Here is a 22,891-nt window from a genome sequence, read left to right on the forward strand (position 1 = left end):
CTACAAGAAGAATAGGAAATTGGAATTAGTAAGTACTTATTTTGTTGTTTTTATGCTGTTCGTAGGGAATACAGGCTTTGTGATAAGTGGAGAACTAGTCACAGGGCTCTCCCTTCTCCCCAGGGAGAAATCATTAGTTGCATGGGAGGCTGGACTGGAGAGCAGCATCTCCCACTGGATGAGAGTAGGGGGCCAAGGGGTTTCAAAGATCACATTTTCTAGGATTCCTGAATGATTCCGCAAAAATGATTTTAGCAATTAGGTTCTTGTTTAGACCAATTGCACTTTAAAAAAAAATTATTAACATATAATTTACATACATTTGCCCCTTGAAAGTGTACAATTCTGTGGTTATTAGTATACTCACAGACTTGTGCAGCCATCACACTGTCTAATTGTAGAACATTTTCATTATCTCAGAAACTATACGATGTCACCCCCCAGTTCTTCACCACATCGCAAGCTGTAGGCAATCACTAATCTACTTTATCTCTGTAGATTTACTTGTTGTGGACATTTCACATCAGTGGAGTCATGCAGTGTGTCCCCTATTGTTTATTATTTCACTGAGGTTTCTGGAAAACTTACTTAGGCTCTGTCTAAAAATATCAATCGTCTCATACTTCAGATTTATTACAGTTTTTTAACTGTACTCTTTCCATTACCTGTATATCATAAAAACTTTCAAATGCCCATAATAATTCATACTGAATGGAATGATGTACTGTAGATTTTTAAGCTTGTTGGCAACAGCATTTGACATCCAAGGACAATGAAAGCAAATCCCTGCCTGAACTTCAACTGATTTTAAAGGGGGTATAGCTGCAATATGTTTCACTACACAGATGATTTTTGCATTATCCTCTAATTACAAAATAAGAGAAACTGCTTCTAGTAGGAATTAACTATGTCTTAGAACATCATACCTTTTTTTTCCCATTCTTAAAACATCTTTGTAATTTAGTTCATTCATGTTTGTATTAATGAAGCAGTGATTTCTGGCAGTTTGTTAAACATAATATTTAATACTGGCTTGCCTAAGTAAAAGATTATAAAAATCTAATAATGTGCTTTTATTTTTGTTAGTCTTACAAGTTTTTATAAATGAATGCTATCAAACTGTTGGAAATAAGTCTTACAAAGCATTTTGTAGTCTTTTTAAAAAAATAATTTATTTTTGGTTGCACTAGGTCTTCACTGCTATCAGAGGGCTTTTTCTAGTTTCGGCGAGCGGGGGCTACACTTTGATGCAGTGTGCAGGCTTCTCATTGTGCTGGCTTCTCTCGTTACAGAGAACAGGTTCCATGCACATGGGCTGCAGTAGTTACAGCACTCGGGCTCAGTAGTTGTGGCGCCAGGGCTTAGTTGCTCTGAGGCATGTGGAATCTTCCCAGACCAGGGACTGAACATGTGTCCTCTGCATTGGTAGGCAGGTTCTTATCCACTGCACCACTGCAGTGTCCTTGTCGTTGTTGTTGTTCTTGTCGTTCAGTCACTCAGTTGTGTCCCAACTTTGTGACCCCATGGACTGCAGCATGCCAGGACTCCCTGTCCGTCACCAACTCCTGCAGTTTACTCAAACTCATGTCCGTTGAGTCAGTGATGCCATCCAACCATCTCATCTTCTGTTGTCCCCTTCTCCTCCCACCTTCAATCTTTCCTAGCATCAGGGTCTTTTCAAATGAGTCAGTTCCTCGCATCAGGTGGCCAAAGTATTGGAGTTTCAGCGGTAGCATCAGTCCTTCCAATGAATATTCAGGACTGATTTCCTTTAGGATTGACTGGTTTGATCCTCTTGCAGTCCAAGGGACTCTCAAGAGTCTTCTCCAAAACCACAGTTCAAAAGCATCAATTCTTCAGTGTTCAGCCTTCTTTATAGTCCAACTCTCACATCCACACATGACTACTGGAAAAATCATAGCTTTGACTGAACAAACCTTTGTTGGGGAAATAAAGTCTCTGCTTTTTAATATGCTACCTAGGTGGGTCATAGCTTTTCTTCCAAGGAGCAAGCATCTTTTTAATTTCATGACTGCAGTAACGATCTGCAGTGATTTTGGAGCCCAAAAGAATAAAGTCTCTCATTGTTTCCATGGTTTCCCCATCTATTTGCCATGAAGTAATGGGACCAGATGCCATGATTTTTGTTTTTTGAATGTTGAATTTTAAGCCCACTTTTTCACTCTCCTCTTTCACCTTCTTCAAGAGGCTCTTTAGTTCTTCTTCACTTTCTGCCATAAGTGTCATCTGAATATCTGAGGTTTTTTATATTTCTCCTGGTAATCTTGATTGCAGCTTGTGTTTCATCCAGCCTGGCATTTTGCATGATGTACTCTGCATATAAATAAGCAGGGTGACAGTATACAGCCTTGAACTCCTTTCCCAATTTGGAACTAATCCATTGTTCCATGTCTGGTTCTAACTGTTGCTTCCTGACCTGCATACAGATTTCTCAGGAGGCTGGTAAGGTGGTCTGGTATTCCCATCTCTTTGAGAATTTTCCACAGTTTATTGTGATCAACCCAGTCAAAGGCTTTGGCATAATCCATAAAGCAGAAGTAGATGTTTTTCTGGAATTATCTTGCTTTTTCTGTGATCCACTGGGTGTTGTCAATTTGATCTCTGGTTCATCTGCCTTTTCTAAATCCAGCTTGTAAATCTGTGCCACTGGAAAAGTTCCATATAGTAGTCTTTTTAAAAGTGAGGTTTAAAGTTTATAAACTCAGTGATAAATCACTGGTGAAAACTTTAATATGTAAAGTAAGAGTAACTAAGTAATTGAGTTATTTTGCAATAGAAGTTATAATTAGAAAGTATGTTAATTTCCTGCCCTTAATAGTTTTACTCTAAGGAATTCTCAGCGGAGAAGGCAATGGCACCCCACTCTAGTACTCTTGCCTGGAAAAATCCCATGGATGGAGGAGCCTGGTGGGCTGCAGTCCATGGGGTCGCTAAGAGTCGGGCACGACAGAGCGACTTCACTTTCACTTTCACTTTCATGCATTGGAGAAGGAAATGGCAACCCACTCCAGTATTCTTGCCTGGAGAATCCCAGGGATGGGGGAGCCTGGTGGGCTGCCGTGAATGGGTTCGCACAGAGTCAGACATGTCTGAAGTGACTTAGCATAAGGAATTCTCAGTAGGTATTTAAGAAGCCTATATTTCAGTGACATCCCACTTTGTATTTGCAATATTTATAGGCATTTTTCTTTTTCTTAAATGATGTTTTTACATGTATCATATCTTGAAGTGATGAGTTACAGTATTCATATAGACAGTAAAAAGAGCTGACTCTGCAGTCAGACTGCATCCATTCAAATCTTGGTCCCACCTATCACTTGAAAGTGCAAGTGACTTAACTCTTCTACACTAGTTTCCTCAGCTGCAAAGTGAGGATATTATATTCACTGATTTGACCTGCTGTGAAGATGAAATGAAGTAGTGTATATGTAACAATATGCGTAAAGCCTTTTGCACAAGATAAGTATACTAAGCTTATGCTCAGTTGCTGCTGCTGCTGCTAAGTCGCTTCAGTCGTGTCCGACTCTGTGCGACCCCATAGACGGCAGCCCGCTAGGCTCCCCAGTCCCTGGGATTCTCTAGGCAAGAACACTGGAGTGGGTTGCCATTTCCTTCTCCAATGCATGAAAGGGAAAAGTGAAAGTGAAGTTGCGCCGTTGTGTACGACTCTTCGAGACCCCATGGACTGCAGCCTACCAGGCTCCTCCATCCATGGGATTTTTCCAGGCAAGAGTACTGGAGTGGGTGCCATTGCCTTCTCCGTTATGCTCAGTATTATTACCTATTTCATTTTTTGTGGTGGGTATAAACGAACAACATGAAATAGTGGATGTAACTAATGGATTGGTCAATTGGAAATCTTGATTGTATTTCCTCTAATTCAGTGATTCTTTATATAATGATGAACACATTTCTATTTCCTCCAGCTTATCTTTCTGTATATATTTTGTGGCATGTAAAGTAATCTTTATAAAATATAGAAATAATGTACTTAAAAATCAGTGACATTTTATGCAAAACAAATACACATTTTTGTTGCACTACAATTTATAGGTTAGGAAATGAATGCTTCCTATTACTAAGTTCCTTACCTGAAAACAAAGCAAAGATGAATTCCTTATTTTGGTTTTAACAGCATTTCTTTCTCTTTCCTTGGGTTAGGGTTTTCCAGGTGACTTTGGAGACAGAGGCCCTGCAGGTCCTGATGGCAGTCCTGTGAGTAAAGAGTGAAGGTCCACCCTTGCATTCCAGCGTCATTTGGATTCCATAGCATCCGTACTTGTCATGCTCATTACCACATTCCTGACAAGCACTCTTGACCAGACAGTTGTGATACCACTGAGCACGTTCTATTTTGTGATTTTACAACAAGAGAAGTAAAACAAAGTGTTACAAATTCTGTCTTGAGATGATCTTTACAATTCAGTATCTTGACTATGTTATACATTACTAAGTAAAATATTAGAAGTATACAATCACAATATTGACTTGTATATTTGGTGGTGGGGGTGGGCAGACATGGGAAAGAAGCCTTTCATATATATATCAAGGTACTAACAAGCCTCATGTAAAAATTGTGCATTTAGTGATTGCTCTTTGGGACTCAAACCTATCATTGATCTATCTTACTTTTGAGTAATTTATAGAGAAGTCTTTGAGGGGATCATTTAGATATGTGTTCAGATCAGGGAGTTAAAATTCTAAAATTAATTTAACATTATAAAAAATGATGGAATGCTGTTTTGCCTGAATTAGGAATAATTTCTATATTTAGACATCTGTAAATAAAATAGTGTTTGAAAATAGTTTCCTTTTATTTTATTTTCTAAGGTATAAACTATATTAGCTTATGCAGGGAATTTAACAAAAGTTTTGGTATAAGGCTTGGAAGATAGAATAAGAGTAGAACTGATTTTGAAGCAAATTGTTAAAAAATCAGATCATGTCTTAAGTAAAATGTTTGTCATCTTTTTCTTGCCCATGATTCCGAGCAGCTTCTCATTTCAGGCATAATAACGTTAAGCATTATTTACATTTTTTTTATACCAGTTATGTCTTTACACACTTGGTATGAAATCATCTTGTCAAGTATACTTGAAGTTTATTAGAGTTGGACTCCTACAATATTTAACATTTTACCCTTTGAAATCTGCTTTTTATACTTAATTATACTTTTAATGAGCATTTTGAATCATCTTTAGAATAAACTGGATATTTTCAATGTATTGGTTTATAATTCTTTAAATTTTGTACTACATCTCTGTTTCAAAACAGTTTAAATGCAGGAAAAAAGGGAAGGTTTATTCTTATACTTTGTGCCATGTAAATGATATAACCCTGACGTGGTATAGATTAGGAATTATCACAAGGACGGTAATGATGAGGTCAAAAGACTGTCACAAAGGCTCATCAGGAATCAACTGGAAAAATGATAGTTTAAAACCTCATACAAATAATTTAACCAAGTTGGTAATTTCTTACATTTGTATAGTGCTTTATGAAAATTTTCAGAACCTTTAATATAACAATTTTCATTGTGTTCTTTACAAAATAAAAACAAATATTATTTCTGTTTTATAAATGAAAAATTTAGAAAATTTAAACAAAGTACTTCAAAAGAGCTGACAGTGTTTTAAGTTATCTGAAAATGTTCTTCTCACTCAACAAGTCAACCATCCTGTCTTTTCTCACTACATATAGGCTAATTAGGGCTTCTGTGGTAGTTCAGCGGTAAAGAATTAAACTGCAGTGAAGGAGACTTGGGTTTGATCACTGAGTCGGGAAGATCCCCTGGAATAGAAGTGGCAACTCGGTCCAGTATTCTTGCCTGGGAAATTCTGTGGACAGAGGAGCCTGGTGGACTACAGTCCATGGGATCACAGAAGGAGCCAGACACAACTTAAGAGATTAAACAACAACAATGGGCTAAGCAACAACAGTAGGCTAATATTATGTCCATAATGCTGGTTATTATGAGACTTACTCACAGAACAGACAGAGAAATCTATTATCCCAGGCTAGGTGGTAGTCCTGGCATCCCAAAGCATGGAACCAGGGCTACATTTATAGAATGTTAGCTGCCACCAAAGAATTGTACTTCTTAGGATGCAAAAGAGTAGGAAAGTTGCAGAAGTTAGCTAGAAGTAGGTAAAATTTGATATATTTTTTTCCTAGAAATTTTTGTCTTCATCTTTAGAAAATTCACTTAGTTTGGAATCAAATTTAACCAATTTTGCACATTTCTGTTACACAGGGACTTATAGGTAGCACTGGTCCTCCGGGATTTCCTGGGCTTAGAGTAAGTATCAAATATCATCCTTCTTATAAAATTCTTTTGTGTGTATTTATATTTGTTCAATGTGTTTTACAAACTTTAGTATAAAGAAAATTTTTAGTGTCATTGTTGAATATCAACCTTGCTCACATGTGTTTTCCTGCCAGATAGGCAAATTTAATCAGTAATATGAATCTAAAAATGAATTATACTTTATGATATAATAACAAAGCTGAAATAACAAATTTTCACAGGTTAATGTGTAAGTGTATTTATCTGTTTCATTGAAGGATACTTAATCAAGATTCAGTTTCTCCAGAAGTATAAGACCTAGAACAGCCACTTCTTTTCTTTGAGGTAGTCTTTCATACCATCTGGTCTGGAGAGACAAGATAGGGCTAAGCAAAAGCACATGGTAGCTATAGGCCTTATGCAATAAAATTAAATAAATGATTGGGAAAATCATCCTAAACAAAAGGTAGGAGCCAGACTTCGCCAGTACCATTGAACATTTTCATACCTCATTTATTTATTGTACTTAAAATAGTAACTATTATTTGTTCACTTAATTAATTTTTATACAGTAAATTCAACTCTTAAATTTCACTGAAGTTTCTGATGTCATCAAAGTACAGTTTAGTAAAAGCAGTTCCTTGAAGGCTAAAACAATCCAGTCCAGATATGTCTTTCTGATACATTTTTGATTATTCACTTGACTAATCAAACTGTCATATGTATCTTCCTGATATGTCTTCATAAATATAAATTTCTCTTATCCAGACTTCTGGTTCATGACAGGGATATAAGTTACAGATATGGTATATAAATTTAGAGCCATATGCTTTAACATTGAACTATAAAAGCAAGAATGACATACTTTTATGAAATGTAAGGAGCGTAATGAAAATAGAATCTTAAAGATAAGCCTATTTCTATTCACATAAAAGTAGGGCATGATCATGGCAGAGGTAGAATTTCCTTTAAAAATCAATTTAGAGCTCACTCTAGTATGTAGAGTAGGTAATTAAGACTCCAGAGTTTCAGGCCATAAATTATACTACCGTATTTTTAGCTTGAACTTGAACACAGGTCTTCGGACTACAAATTAAAAGTTTTTCCCCCATCTTAACTTAACCCATGGCAGAAGGCGGTGGCCTGGCCAAAGGAATATCTTTCAGAAGTTTACCTATTGAAACTGTGGTAAAAATCAGCATAACAGGTTTTAACTTTCCCATGTGGCATGGCAGGAACATAGAATTGAGAGTTAAAAAACTGTAATTAAAAAACTACAGTTAATCTAAGACCTTTAGACTTTTCTCTTGTATACGATTATTAGTAATTATAATAAAATTAGCAATAACAGCTCACTTTCATTTAGTATTTTCTATTCGCCAGACACAAAGATTAGGTAATTTAATTCTCAGAACAGCCTAAGATCATTTAGCTTATAAGTGTTGAACTCGGATTTGAAGGCAGGTGATGTAGATCCTGGAGAAGGCAATGGCACCCCACTCCAGTACTCTTGCATGGAAAATCCCATGGACAGAGGAGCCTGGTAGGCTGCAGACCATGGGGTTGTGACTTCACTTTCACTTTTCCCTTTCATGCATTGGAGAAGGAAATGGCAACCCACTCCAGTGTTCTTGCCTGGAGAATCCCAGGGACGGGGGAGCCTGGTGGGCTGCTGTCTATGGGGTCGCACAGAGTCAGACATGACTGAAGTGACTTAGCAGCAGCAGCAGATGTAGATCCAGAGTTCAGAATTCTCCCCCTTGTGTTATACCATTTCCTTAAAACTTCTACAACCTTAAAATATGTATTGAATCTCTTAAGAGATTTCTTTAGTTGTCATGAGAAGCCCTATGTGATGATAGAGCCCAAATGACCAATTTCTTTTCTCAGAACTTAGACTAGGGCTGTACCCATAAGTGGTAGTCACTGGCCCTACCAGTGGGGAGAGACAGGAAGCAGGCAAGGGAGCTGGACTCCAGAGACACACTTTTCTTCATCTGACCTATTAGCATTAAAGTTGGTTAGCTCCAAAGTTTCCATTATTATGTTTAAGACCCAGACCAATATTCTTAAGATGGCCTAAGATGTCTAGGCTTTTGGTTCCTCTCTGCATCTTGAGAATATACTGTGTGCATAAGCCAAGCTGTTCATTCTTCAGATGCAGCCTCCTTACTACATGGCCTTTGCACTTGTCTGCCTGAAACACTTAAGCTCTACTTTTCTGCCCAATAGTTAACTGTTACTTATCTTTCAGTTCCAGGATTTAGCACAGTGCCTGACACATAATAATGCTCAATAAAAATACCTGGGTTTTCTGTCCTTTTTCTTCCTCCTTTCACCCTTTGGTAGGTGGGAAGAGATTCTATAGAAATGAAAATGGCTTATGAAACTAACAGTCATTTTCGTAGTCCTCACTCTTCTACAGTAATAGAGATGGTATTTTATACTTTTCAAAGTACTTTCTTTCACATGGATCTAATTTTTAAAGTAGATAGAACAGGTGTTATTACTTCCTCTCTTGTACATTTATTGTGCAATTATTACAATTTTAATCAAAATAGTGGGAGCACCATTATTATTATCTAGTTCACGAATACTGAACTAGATGCCAGACCTAAAAAGTATATATAAACAAATTAAGATTCCTGCTTCCTGGCAATATTATAATCTAATATGGCTTCAAGTCAAGCCACTGAAAATGGAGCAATTTATCCTAGAAAATCAGAGTGGCTTCACAAAGGAGATGTCTTTTAAGCTGTTTGTTGACTGTGTGTGAGTGGGATGAGTTGGGAAAGGGCCTCTTGGGCAGAAGAAGGCTGTGTTCAGATGCACAGACATGGGGGGAAATGGAATGTTTTGGAAATGAAAAGCGAAAGAGTGGGCTTGCAGCCTGGGAAGTATGGGGTGATGGGAGAGGAATGGAAGGAGGTGAGGGCTTCCCTGGTGGCCTAGAGGTTAAAGCATCTACCTCCAATGTGGGAGACTTGGGTTCGATCCCTCGGTTGGGAAGATCCCCTGGAGAAGGAAATGCCAACCCATTCTAGTACTCTTGCCTGGAGAATCCCTTGGATGGAGGGGCCTGGTAGGCTACAGTCCACGGGCTCGCAGAGTTGGACACGACTGAGTGACTTCACTTTCACTTTCACTTTTTCAGGAAAGATTATGTGAACTTCGGTGTCCCATAGTAAACAGTTTATCCGTTTGCCCTGAACTGTTGCTTTTCATGTATTCCCTTCCAGCAGGGCAGGTATATCTCCTGACAAGAGGTGATACTGCTTTCTCTAGATTATTTTTTCCATGTTATTAATTGTTACTGTCATTCGCCTTCTCAATTAGTAACAGTGATTATTGCCTGGTAGTGTGGCTGGGTATGGTCAAAAAGCCCGGTAATGGCATTCACAATCTTTTTGGCGATATGTTCACTCAAGAACTATGATTGGCTAGTGGCTGCTACTCTGCTAAGAACCTACCCTTGGGTCTCTCTATTTCTTTGACTGACTTTGACTCAGTAGTTCTCTAGTATTTGTCATTCTGTGGGAGGCTTTTTGCTTCTATTGCTATATCCCAGACACCCTCTGCTAAGCCCCGATGCATGAAATTAATTATTTCTTCTGTCTGCTTAATCTTCTTATGGGAATGAAATGTGATAGGTAGGGAGTGTTGAAGGACCTTCAGGTTATCTTTATGGAACTGAAAACTGTTACTAATCTATCATGAAGCAATTTCAGAATATGTAGTTTTTTAGGAGTAGGATTTTCCATACAGCCTGTGACATACCACAACATATTTGATGTTTCTTGGAAGTTTCTACACCCATATGATTTTACTTTCAAATTCTTTATTTTACTCAGTCCTTTATAATAAATATGTTTTTTGATACCTCCTGAAATTTACTATTTTGTGATTTTTCTTTCAGAGATACTAAAAAGTAAAATAGAATAGTGTGCATACAAGGCATATTCATCTGAAGATGCCAGACTATGCACAGTAGTATATTTCCTGCAATAAGAATTAAGGATATTGTCTACAGAAAAACAACAGGACAATAAAGAAATGTTTGTTTTTGATATTCCTTTCCATTTCTTACATGAATTAGTGCTGTGTAATTTCCAGAGACATTTATTGTATTTTGAATGACTATCAGAAGTTTTAAAGCTATGAACTTTGAATAAACTAGCCACTGTAATTATAAGAATAATTATTTCCCATCAATGGAATTTGTCAGTGATGTATTGATGCTGTGTTTCCATTTTTCAAGTTGAAAAATATTTCTGCCTCTCACAGTCTCATATTTTTCAGGATTAAGCATGTTGGGAATAATTTATCTTATGCTTCACAGACTATAGGACTCACCCCAAAGTAAAGATGTCATATTTTCCATTCTGAAATTTGTAGTATATAAATGTGGACTCTTAGAAATACACTGTTATGTCAGCACTCTAGAAATCACTGTTTTAAATTTAAAGTTGATTTCTTCTTCCAGTATTCATTCCACACTTCATTTCAAAACTATTATGTGCCAATTATTATGTTGGGCTTGAGATATAAAAAAAGAATAAAACATGCTTCTACACTCACAGAATGCACAGACTAGGAAGACAGGGGGAAAACAAACAAAAAAGGAAACCAACCAAAAAAAAAAAAAACAAAACAGTGCAGTATATTTAGTACTGTAGCAGAAGCATATTCCGTTAGTGGTTTTCAAAGGCTTGAAACATGTGAGAAGGGAGAGTATGTTCAGACTAGAAAACAATTCATTGTGTCTAGAATGTTGGATTTAGAGGAGGGAGAAGGAAAAGGCAAGTAGAAACAACTGGAAGAAGATGGGATGGAAAGTACTGATGGAAAACTAGTAGTAAGGGTCTGGAATACTGTCCTAAGAAATATGGATTATAACTAAACTGAACAACATTTTCAGCATTGTCACAAATACACCTTTAAAAGTTCCTAAACATTTGGGAAGCATAAAAGGAAGGTTGAAAGCAACTCTTTGAAGATGAAGGATGATGTGTTAGCCAGGCACAGAGAGGTAGCAAGAGAAAGAAGGATAAGAGGTAGCAACAGAAAGAGGAAGCAAGAGAAAAGAAAGAAGGCTTCGTTGACACAAAAATTAAGCGATCTCCAAACAATCAAGAGATTGCCACTATTTTTTCAAATTTTACTTTCAGAAACTTTTATAGTTGCTATTGTCCTTTGAGTTTTAAGATGACGTGTTGAAGTTTTTCTGGGTTTCTTGCTTGCAAGAGATTATAGTGGTAGGTAATGTTTTTGAGTAATCTTGCATTGGAGAAGTTAAATTGAAAAGCTTGATATTGGTGACTGTGTCTTTTTCATGTTTGTTTCCTCAACACTACCATACAACACTACTACAATGCTTGATACACATTCTGCTCAATAAATGTTAAATATGATGAATGAATGAGAGAAACCCAGAAGAGTGCAGCCTTTTATTTACTACTCAGTTCCCTGAACCTACGGTAAATTTTGTTATCTGCAAGTTGTAGATCATGAAGTCATTGGAAAGAGGAACTGCCCAGTAAATATTTGCTGAATAAATAGGTGAAAGAAAAATCTAAGAAAATCAAATGAAGTATTTTTTGAACACTTCCTGGGAACATGGCACTAAAATATTTCCCCTATAGTCAAGATATCTCTTTGGAGAAATATTTCAAAATGAATCCTGTGGATAGTAACTATTAGAATTCAAGGAAGAGAAGGATCCTAGTAGATAAGATCAGTATGAGTAGGCTTAAGGAAGCAGAATAGACCTCACTAAAATTTGAATGAATGCTATGATTTATAAATGTAAAGAGGAAGAGTAATTGTTAGAGAACAAGCATGTGTGGGAACTTAGTAAGATGAATTATTTCGTTAAGTTTACCATGTTCTCTTTTTAATCCTAGTGGTGCTCAAGGATACCTTTCTTTCTTATTGCTTTCCAGGGCAGTGTTGGCCCTGTGGGACCAATTGGACCTTCTGGAATCCCTGGCCCAATGGTATGCTTCTGTTTACATAATGGATATTTCACTTTGATTTCTCTATAATGTCACAAAATATCACTTTCTTTTTTAGGGTCTTTCGGGCAATAAGGGCCTACCTGGAATCAAAGGTGATAAGGTGATTTAAATATTTACATTGTCATAGAGATCATTTTTTTTTTAATCACATTTACTTTTCTTTTGAGTCAACACCACTTATAAAATATTTTTATTAAAATATGGGATCCAATCTGTAATATCAATTATATGTTTTCTCAAAAGTAGGAAAAAATAGAGAAATTTTTCTTGTATAACTTGTATTTGCCTTCTTATTGCCACATTTGCATTGCTTAAATGTCTTTGTATGAAATTGTGCTCCCCAGGGTGAACAAGGCATTGCAGGAGAGCAAGGAGAAACAGGGTATACTGGAGACAAGGTACCATTAGTTTTATATAAATTAAAAAAAAAAAAACACAGTGAAAATGCATGCATTCTTTAAAAAGAAAGGAGTACTCATTATTTCAAATCATGTATTTTTTTAGGATATAGTATCAATATGATTCTGCATGTCTTGTTTGAAACATTTTCTCAATTTTTTTTTAATAATTCCATGACTTCTTTTAATAGTTCGTAAGTAGAGGCATATCTGCCTTCTGTGGTGTAATAACTTCTCTCTTTACTGTTCTTTTAGGGTGCTGTGGGTTTTCCTGGACCACCAGGGATGAGAGGAAAGCCAGGACCTTCAGTAGGTTTGAACTTCTGCTTGTTCTTTCTGATTCATGGAATGCACACTATGGCATGACCCTTGATACCTGTTGGTGTTCGTGGAATGTAAGAAGTAGGATTTAAGTCTACCAGTATGGCATTTTCTCTCCAGTTTTAGCGTACAGCTAATCCTTGAAGTTTTCAGCTTACAATCCATAGATTATGGCACCTCACCCTCCTCACCTCCTTCATCCCAGTCAAAAGCCAAATTTCCATGAGCCTTAAAGATTTTTGTTAATCTATTATAGATAGAATTTAAACTAAGAAATAAATTTTAAGCCAGAAAATATAAAGCAACCTTAAATAACACTGTAATTTATCCAAATATTTGTTTCATTAAGGAAACATTCTGAAGAAAAGATAGCATGTCATACTCTCTTATGGGCCCAAATATTCTAGTTTCTTGTCTTTTTTAAATCTTCGAGCATCAATTAACTGAAATAAAAGGATACTGTGTATTGTAGTTAACTTGAAGCCAGGTAAACTATAAAACTAAAGTTACTGAATAGTTAAAAACATTTAAATAGAGTGGTTAAAACTTGAGTTAATGGTATATATCTACGTATTAAAAATCATAGTAATGATTATACCTAAAATTCACTGTTTACAAAATGCCAGGCAGTATTCTAAGACCTATACTTCTAATTTAATCCTTAAAACAGTCATATGAAGTTGGTGCTATTACTATTCCTATTTTACTTATGAGGAAAAGTGAGACATGGAGAGTTAAATAACTTGCCCAAGGTCCCAGAGTTAGTTGGTAGTCACCCAAGAAAACCTGGTGACCACGGATGTCAGAGTCCACGCACTTAGCCACTGTGCCATAGTGTTTTATGCTTCAGAGTTTTAAGATTGTTTTAGGGTTTTATACAACTCTTTGACTGTGATTGTAGACCCAAAATGAAGTGAAAGTCGCTCAGTCGTGTCGGACTCTTTGCGACCCCATAGACGATAGAGTCCATGGAATGAATTCTCCAGATCCAAAAATTAGATATAAAATTATAATTTATTAATCTAACACTATAAAAGAGTGTTGTTTTCCTGAGCAATTTCACCATGTTTCCCTAACTCCACCCTCTCATCTTTAGATTGTTTATTTTTGCATCAAAGTAAGCAGCATTAACGGAGAAGGCAATGGCACCCCACTCCAGTACTCTTGCCTGGAAAACCCCATGGATGGAGGAGCCTGGTAGGCTGCAGTCCATGGGGTCGCTAAGAATTGGATACGACTGAGCAACTTCACTTTCACTTTTCACTTTCATGCATTGGAGAAGGAAATGGCAACCCACTCCAGTGTTCTTGCCTGGAGAATCCCAGGGACAGGGGAGCCTGGTGGGCTGCCGTCTATGGGGTCACACAGAGTCGGACATGACTGAAGCGACTTAGCAGCAGCAGCAAACAACATTAAGTTACGTAGCTTTACATCACCATTCCTTATGATTTCTAACAGTGACAGCATTTTATATACATTTCCCAGGAATCATGTAATCCAAAGAACAATTGCTGGCATCTGTTTATCTAATGATACGTTGATGGTGAGCTTTGCCTTTACTACTTTCTACTCAGTTGACAGTGTACCCAGACTTGTGCCATGGATGTGAATCTCATAAGGGGCAGGAGAATGGGTCAAGCTAACAAAAAGCTTCTATTTTTCAAGGATGATTTGAAACCACTTAAAAGGAGCTTTAAGTATCTGCAGTGTTAGCAAAATACTTCTTTTGATAATAATGAAATGGTATGACATATTTTCTAAGGCCAGTACTAAGTAATAAGTGGTATTAGTCTCATGCTTTATAATTAATTACTAGAGAAAACTAGTCATATCATGCTTATATCAGGTAAACCTTTTTAATGTCTTCTTTACTCTTTGATTTAATTTATAATGATTACGTATTTATTGAAATTAGGGAAGGCTGAATAACTGGTCTAAATAACAGAGATGTAGGTTTTGGTTCCAGCCTTGACACTGACCCGCTGTGACACTGGATATTTAACCACCATGGTATCTAGTTTCTCATGTTTAAAATGAGTGTCAGACTATATCATATGTAAGGTTCCTTGCAGCTCTGTGACTTTTTAATATTTTCCTTTCTTAGTAATAATGCTTCTCAGTGTTTCTCTAGTCCAAGCTAAAGCAAAGACTTCCTGTTTCACCTTTGACATGTTGTCTTAAAACCTTTAATTTTTTTCCTCCTGGAGTCACTAGACACTCTCATGTGGTACTTTTAGGCAGTGAATCAGGGAGCACGAAATTATGAGAGTGAGACTGTTACTTGTTCATATTGTACATTTCCGTACTATTCTAATAAAAAATGTTAATATCAGCAGGGATTACTTTGGTCAGAGACAGCTGACTATTTTTTGTTTGTTTTATCAAATCTTGAAAAATATGTACTTTGGACTAAAGATAGGATAAGAGACTTAGGAATTATTATTTATGAGACCACCTTGACTTTAGACTCTCACTTTATCACTTGTTTGTATCTTACTGTTATTTAAAAAAATTGTAGATGTTTGACTTAGAAACCTTTCCTAGTTATGGAAAGAGACACTTGTTTAATGAAAAATTTCTTACAAAAATCAGCAACTATATTAAAAATAAATTGTACAAGTTAGTGTCTTTCTAAATCATTTGCTCCCTATCATGCAACGAAGGCCAAAGTCATATGAATGTCTTTATTCTTTTATGTCTCCTACTTTTGGTTTTCTGTGATCTACAACATTCGTGTCACTGATAGTTTGCAAATGGATCTAAGTTGCAACATGAAAGAATGTTTTCAAGATAAAAGAATGTTCTGATCTAGAAGATTTTTCACATTCTGAAATATGGAGACTTTTACTCTGCAAGTATTTAAAAACTAGAGAAAATTACCTATCTGAAGTTAAGAAATACTGTTTTTTTAAAGAGAAAAAACAAAGTCAGTTATGTCCTCTTCATTTTTTAGCTGGAAGTTGCTACCGTTTGTAGAAGTTTACTTAATCATTATCAGTTCTTTACGTTTTTATAAAGGTAAATTGACATTCAAGGAAACTTGCAGTTGAAGTTTTTCAAAATGAAAATTTTTCTGAAGGATAAATAAAATTATTCCACAAATAAAGATCAGGTTGTGGATCGACTTTTCTGGTAACAAAGGCCTGCTGTATTCCATTTTTTCCTCAAGCTTGTAAATGTAGCGTCTTGTTTAGATTTTGCCACTAGAGGGTCTCAGTGAAAACGCTGTGTCTATCTGTTTGAGATACTTTTCATTTCAAAAATTTGACTCCTTAGATAGACTCACTATCGGGTATGATTTTGTTTATTTAGGGGAACTTAAGCGAACTTCTGCATAATATTTTACTACTTTTCTCTAGGTTTAATTGTAGGTGTACTGTGTACTGCTTAAGTCCAGAGACTGTAGCACCGTAAGAGGATGAATTTAGTACACATGGAAAATTATGCTTCACTTCTTGGAAACTGGATAAACCCCTGTTATACAGAAGAGTTTATGTATAATAAATTCAAGAAATTTTATATATTCTGTGACCTGGTGTCAGATTTGAAGCTCACATAGAAATTTAATATGACAAAAATAATGCATTCAGCTGTTTTAATGAAAACAAGGATATCAGACTAGTGGCCTTCCGTGTTCTGTAGTTTCAACTTGAGGATCACCAACCCTCTCCAGGATCAGGCTTTTACCCTTCTTCTGCAGCCTTGATTTCACATTGTTAATCTGAATGTCAGAAATGGCTGCAGAGATATAGAAATCAAATCTTCAGAAGTTTAATCAAAGGATCAAAGCAATCTAGGAATTCTAGGTAACATCCAGGAGATGAGAAAGGATGTGAATGGAAGGATTAATAGTTATAAAATTGATTAACATTTAATGAGTACTTTCTATGTTCTAAGCACTGTGCTTAACACTTTACATTTGTCTCATTTATTTCTCATAATGACTGTAAGAATGTTAGTAACATTATTATTCCTGTTTTATTGGTGAGAAAATAGGCTGAGAGAGATTAAGCAACAGGCTTTTAAATCCAGGTAATTCTTAATTACTAAATCAGGCCCCTTATAGTTACCAAAGGAGAGAGAATTTTTCAGAGGCAATCCTAGAATTCTAGTTGTTTATGAAAGCAATTCCTATCTAGAGTTTCCTACTTTGTTAAGTCAAACCTTATTCTCTTATCTTTGGATAACACACATCCACACCACAATTTTTTTTCCTTCATTTGATTTCCATTAATTTGTATCTCTAATATTTAGGGATAAATATGTATAGATCTATACACATCTTATATAATAAGTTTCATGCAGTGATGATGATTTTAAGTCTTTCTGAATAGTCATTACAACTTTGAAATAATATATTGACTGCTGTTTGCCAGAAAGTCATTACAACTTTGTGTGACATATTTTTTGCATACTGTTTCCTTTTTCAATCATATTTATTAAATTAATATTTATACTTTGATTTCTCTCCCCCAACCTCCACATTGTAGGGCCAAACAGGTGACCCAGGACCCCAAGGGCCATCTGGCCCTCCAGGACCAGAGGTAAAATGTTGGTGGGAATGTAATTAATTTAAATAAATGTCATAGCAATTAAACTTGATTAGTTAAACCTTTTATATAATAGGCTTAAGCAAGATTCTCTTTAAAGTTTATATCTTTGTAAACAGTTTGGACTAAATGTTTTCTGTTATGTCGGGAGGTATGCAACAGTGATCTCCAGAAAATAGAAAAGGTATAGCCACATAGTCCTGGTTAGATCACAGTTGCTTTATTTGTTCTGCACAACAACTACTAGTAACACGTAGGTGGGGCTTGCAGTCAAATTTCAGAACATAAATGCCATTGAATTTTTAATGCAGACTGCTTCCAATTTTTTAATGTGTGCATATCATTTGCATCTCATATTCTAGAATAAACATGAGTGAGTCTGTAGTACATGCATAAGATTTGCTTGTATAGTATATTCTTTGAAATTCTTACTTTGGCTTAATCCTTGATGTAGAGGGGCTTTTTCTTTTCTGCAAGACTGCATAGGACATACACATATGAAATGAAACATTCAAGTTTTTAAAAAAATCATTTGATGAGTCAAATATACACTACATGGAGATTAGTTTCTGAAGCTCACCCTAGTTCAAAAATATAAACCAAAATATAGGCATACATAAATATATAATCCTGTAGTCCATGGGGGAACAAAGAGTTGGAATGACTGAGCAACTAAACAACAACAAAACATATAAATACACATTCACATCTAATTCAGAGTCATAGATGCAGCAGTGACACTGAGAAAGTGGATTTGGCTTCACAATAAAAAAAGTTAGATCAATAAAGTCCCCATAGTGTCAAAGCAGTAGGTGGAGTTTCTAGGAATAGTACTATCTTGATGCTTTCTCCTTCTCTTGGTAAACTCTAAGGTCTGTTTCTTACTCCACAACTGTCTTTCATAATTGGCTAATTTCTTTTAGCAATTGTCTATTCTTATTGACTGTCTAATTTAAAAACATATTAGAGGTTAATGGTTCAAAAATCAAAACAACGTAATTGCATCTAGTTTTGATAATAGGTAATAGGAGGTAAAATAGAGCAATGTATTGATGTCATAATGCTGGGGGAATGAAATTGTTTATAGTAATAAAATGTATTATTAACAGACAATTAAAGTAGTAATTAACTGACTAATATGTTTATATTTTTTTATGAGCCTGCATTCTTTTAATCATTTGTCATGAAAACATTCCTGGAATGAATCGTATTTACCTGTCTTCATCATACTGAGGATATAGAGTCTAACTGATCTTTTATTATCTTTAAAGGTTATTTTTACAAATATGGATTACTGTATTGTAATTTTAGTTACATATGGTATGTATCCTAGAAGGAGTGTGTCATCTCCTTGCTATCAGTGTGGTTTAAAAACCACACTTTTCTTTATAAAGCCAGGTTAAAGTACGCATGGGCCATGTTTTCACTCATCACTTAATTTTCCAGAAATTTTTTCTCTGTTGCTTTTGAAATTTTATGATTTTCAGTCACCATTCAGATCATTGCCTAACTGTCTGAGTCCTGGAAGGTACTGAGTCCCAGCAAATACCAATTCTTCCTCCTTTTGTTGTTCTTCAGTTGCTAAGTCATACCTGATTCTTTGTGACCCTATAGACTTCAGCACGCCAGGCTCCTCCATCCTTCACTATCTCCCAGAGTTTGCTCAAATTCATCTCCATTGAGTCAATGATACTATTTAACCATCTTGTCCTTTGCCGCCCACTTCTCCTCCTGCCCTCAATCTTTCCCGGCATCGGGGTCTTTTCTAATGAATCGGCTCTTCGCATCGGGCGGCCAAAGTATTAGAGCTTCACCTCTAGCATCAGTCCTTCCAATGAATACTCAGGGTTGATTTCCTTTAGGATTGATTGGTTTGATCTCCTTGCAGTCCAGGGGACTTTCAAGAGTCTTTTCCAGCACCACAGCTAGAAGGCATCAATTCTTTGGTGCTCAAGACTTCTTTATGGAACAACTCTTACATCCATACATGACTACTGCAAAAGCCATAGCTCTGACTATACGGACCTTTGTCAGGTGCTTTTTAATATGCTATCTAGGTTTGTCAACGCAGAAGGCATTGGCACCCCATTCTAGTACTCTTGCCTGGAAAATCCCATGGAGGAGGAGCCTGGTGGGCTGCAGTCCATGGGGTTGCGAAGAGTCAGACACGACTGAGTGACTTCACTTTCACTTTTCACTTTCATGCATTGGAGAAGGAAATGGCAACCCACTCCAGTGTTCTTGCCTGGAGAATCCCAGGGACGGAGGAGCCTGGTGGGCTGCAGTCTATGGGGTCGCACAGAGTCGGACACGACTGAAGCAACTTAGCAGCAGCAGCAGCAGCAGCAGCAGGTTTGTCAAAGCTGCTTTCCTTCCAAGTAGGAAAGGTTAGTCATAGCTTTCCTTTCTTTTAACTTCATGGCTACACCACCATCTGCAGTTATTTTGGAGCTCAAGAAAATAAAACCTGTCACTGCTTCTCTCTTTCCCTTTCTATTTGCCATGAAGTGATGGGACTGAATGCCATGATCTTAGTTTTTTGAATGTTGAATTCTAGGCCACTCTCCTCTTTTACTCTCCTCTCCATTTTCACTCTCCTCTTTCACCCTCATCAAGAGACTCTAGTTCCTCTTCACTTTCTGCCATTGGAGTGGTACATCTGCTTATCTGAAGTTGATATTTTTCCTGGCTGGCAATCTTGATTCCAACTTGTGTTTCATCCAGCCACATTTCGCATGATGTATTCTGCATGTAAGTTAAATAAGTAGGGTGACAGTATACTGCCTTGTCATATTCCTTTTCCAGTTTGGAACTAGTCAGTTGTTCCTTGACTGTTTCTGACTATTGCTTCTTGATCCACATACAGATTTCTCAGGAGGTCATCTGGTATTCCCATCTCTTTATGAATTTTCCACAGTTTGTTGTGATCCACACTGTCAAAAGTGTTAGCCTCGTTGATAAAGCAGAAGTAGGTTATTTTTCTGGAACTCCTTTGCTTTCTCCATAATCCAGTGAATGTTGACAATTTGATCTTTGGTTCCTCTGCCTCTTTGAAGCCCAGCTTGTTTATCTGGAAGTTATTGGTTCAGGTACTGCTAAAGCCTAGCTTGAAGGATTTTGAGCATAACCTTGCTAGCTTGTGAAGAGAGCGCAATGATCTGGTAGTTTGAACATTCTTTGGAATTGTCCTTTTTGGGAATTGGAATGATAACTGACCTTTTCCAGTCCTGTGGCCACTGCTTACCTATTTTAAATAGTTTATGAAGAAGAAGCTAGGGCTTCTATAACTAATTGCCATGGGCTGCTGCTGGTGAATCACTTCAGTTGTGTCCGACTCTGTGCAACCCCATAGACAGCAGCCCACCAAGCTCCCCCGTCCCTGGGATTCTCCAGGCAAGAACATTGGAGTGGGTTGCCATTTCCTTCTCCAATGCATGAAAGTGAAAAGTGAAAATGAAGTCACTCAGTCGTGTCCGACTCCTCACGACCCCATGGGCTGCAGCCTACCAGGCTCCTCCGCCCATGGGATTTTCCAGGCAAGAGTACTGGAGTGGGGTGCCATTGCCTTCTCCAATATAAGGCAGCACTTCTATTTAAATCTTTCTTGACATTAGGCTCTTAATAGAATTGTATGTCTAAGAATTTAAAACAGCATGTTTAATCATATATCAAGCCTGAAAAGTTTCTCATTGCATAGTAGATGAATTTTCTCAGATAAACAATCATATATATTGTGCTATATTTAGAATTTATCCTGTTTTTGATCAAAAATTTTTAACCAAAGGAATACAATTATCAGAAATGTATTTCAATGTATAAGTGATAGATGGAACAAAGAAAAGAAAGAGACAGGGAGAGATGACAATGAGGAGAAAAAGGAGAGGTGGCAAGACTGTGGCTATTTGGGAGGATAATGCAAGGCCAAGGGGCTAATGATGAGGGCCTGTAAAAATAGAGAGGAAAGGACTGCTCCAAGAGATAATTAGGAAATATGATTCACAGCATTTGAATCACAGTCCAGTTCATTCAACTCATATGAGAAAGGAATAAAAGACGCATGTAATAATTTTGGCTTGAACAGTTGGGGAGAATGCAGATCTTCATTCTCAAAACAGAATAAAAAAGGAGGAAGATATTTAGGGTGGGTGGAGATAATGCTTTGGTTTTAATTTTGTTAGGGCTAAAGTGCCTATGGGATATACAGGAAATTAGTCTCATAAATTGGAGAAGGCAATGGCACCCCACTCCAGTACTCTTGCTTGGAAAACCCCATGGACGGAGGAGCCTGGTGGGCTGCAGTCCATGGGGTCGCTAAGAGTCGGACACGACTGAGTGACTTCACTTTCACTTTTCACTTTCATGCATTGAAGAAGGAAATGGCAACCCACTCCAATGTTCTTGCCTGGAGAATCCCAGGGACGGCAGAGCCTGGTGGGCTGCAGTCTATGGGGTCGCACAGAGTCAGACACGACTGAAGCAACTTAGCAGCAGTCTCATAAATATATAGAAAATTGTAGACTTGAAACTCAAATGAACTAGAGAAACATGTTGATATAGTACTCCACATAGAAGTATTAAATGAAGCAATTGTAATAGATGAAATTATTTAGGACTTGTGAAACAAGATTCAAAAATACTATTCCTAGACACTCACCTCCAGAAGGTGAATGTCATTCTCTGTTTACAGTATAATTAAGTTTTAAATTGACAATATTAAGAGCAGTATATAAACTTCAGTAACTTAAAAACATCATGAGAATAAAAAAAACTCACAATGGAAATTAGAAAATATTTAGAATTGAGTAACAAATCACTATAAAATCCAATATTGTACCTAAAGCAACACCCAAACCCTAGAGGGAAATTCAAAGACTTCAGTGCATTTTTAAAAAGCAAGGAAGATTGAGAATAAAGAAGTTATGCAGAGCACAAGTGTAGGGGTTTGTTTCAAAAGAAGGAAGATGTTGAAAGAGGTCAATAGGATTGGAGTCTGTGTTCTCTGTAAGTAGGAGAGTAAATCCCAAGAGTGGGGGTAATTTGTGTGTGCAAGAGGAAGGTACTCAAACAGTTTTGTGAAGAGTAACCGGGGAAGGGACTGGGGGCTATTAACATAGTTTCTGACTTGAATTAAAAACTCAGCTGAGATTGAAAAACACACAGCATAGCTACAACTTTCAGTACAATTTATTAGAAATTAATTGCAAACTTGAGTCTGAACTTTGTACTGGGGCAAAACAATGAAACAGTCAGTTTTAGGCTTCTCTTCTCCCTTGGTTAAAAATGTATTGCTTGTACAAA

At 36.8% G+C, this 22,891-nt stretch overlaps 1 protein-coding gene across 3 annotated transcripts in view; it reads left to right on the plus strand.

Annotated features, from left to right (window-relative positions):
• Nucleotides 1-22,891, plus strand: part of COL24A1 (collagen type XXIV alpha 1 chain) — a 394,910-nt gene that overhangs the window by 141,753 nt on the left and 230,266 nt on the right. For 2 of the 3 annotated variants that reach the window (XM_070786184.1, XM_070786183.1), the window contains exons 14-20: nt 4,183-4,236; nt 6,275-6,319; nt 12,250-12,303; nt 12,380-12,424; nt 12,669-12,722; nt 12,978-13,031; nt 17,534-17,587. In XM_070786184.1, the coding sequence (XP_070642285.1) occupies nt 4,183-4,236; nt 6,275-6,319; nt 12,250-12,303; nt 12,380-12,424; nt 12,669-12,722; nt 12,978-13,031; nt 17,534-17,587 (360 nt within the window). Of the gene's footprint in view, nt 1-4,182; nt 4,237-6,274; nt 6,320-12,249; nt 12,304-12,379; nt 12,425-12,668; nt 12,723-12,977; nt 13,032-17,533; nt 17,588-22,891 lie in introns of those variants that run through there. The other variant, XM_070786185.1, reaches the window with a different exon arrangement.

Source organism: Bos indicus, chromosome 3, assembly GCF_029378745.1.
Source record: "Bos indicus isolate NIAB-ARS_2022 breed Sahiwal x Tharparkar chromosome 3, NIAB-ARS_B.indTharparkar_mat_pri_1.0, whole genome shotgun sequence".
Classification (NCBI taxonomy): Eukaryota; Metazoa; Chordata; class Mammalia; order Artiodactyla; family Bovidae; genus Bos; species Bos indicus.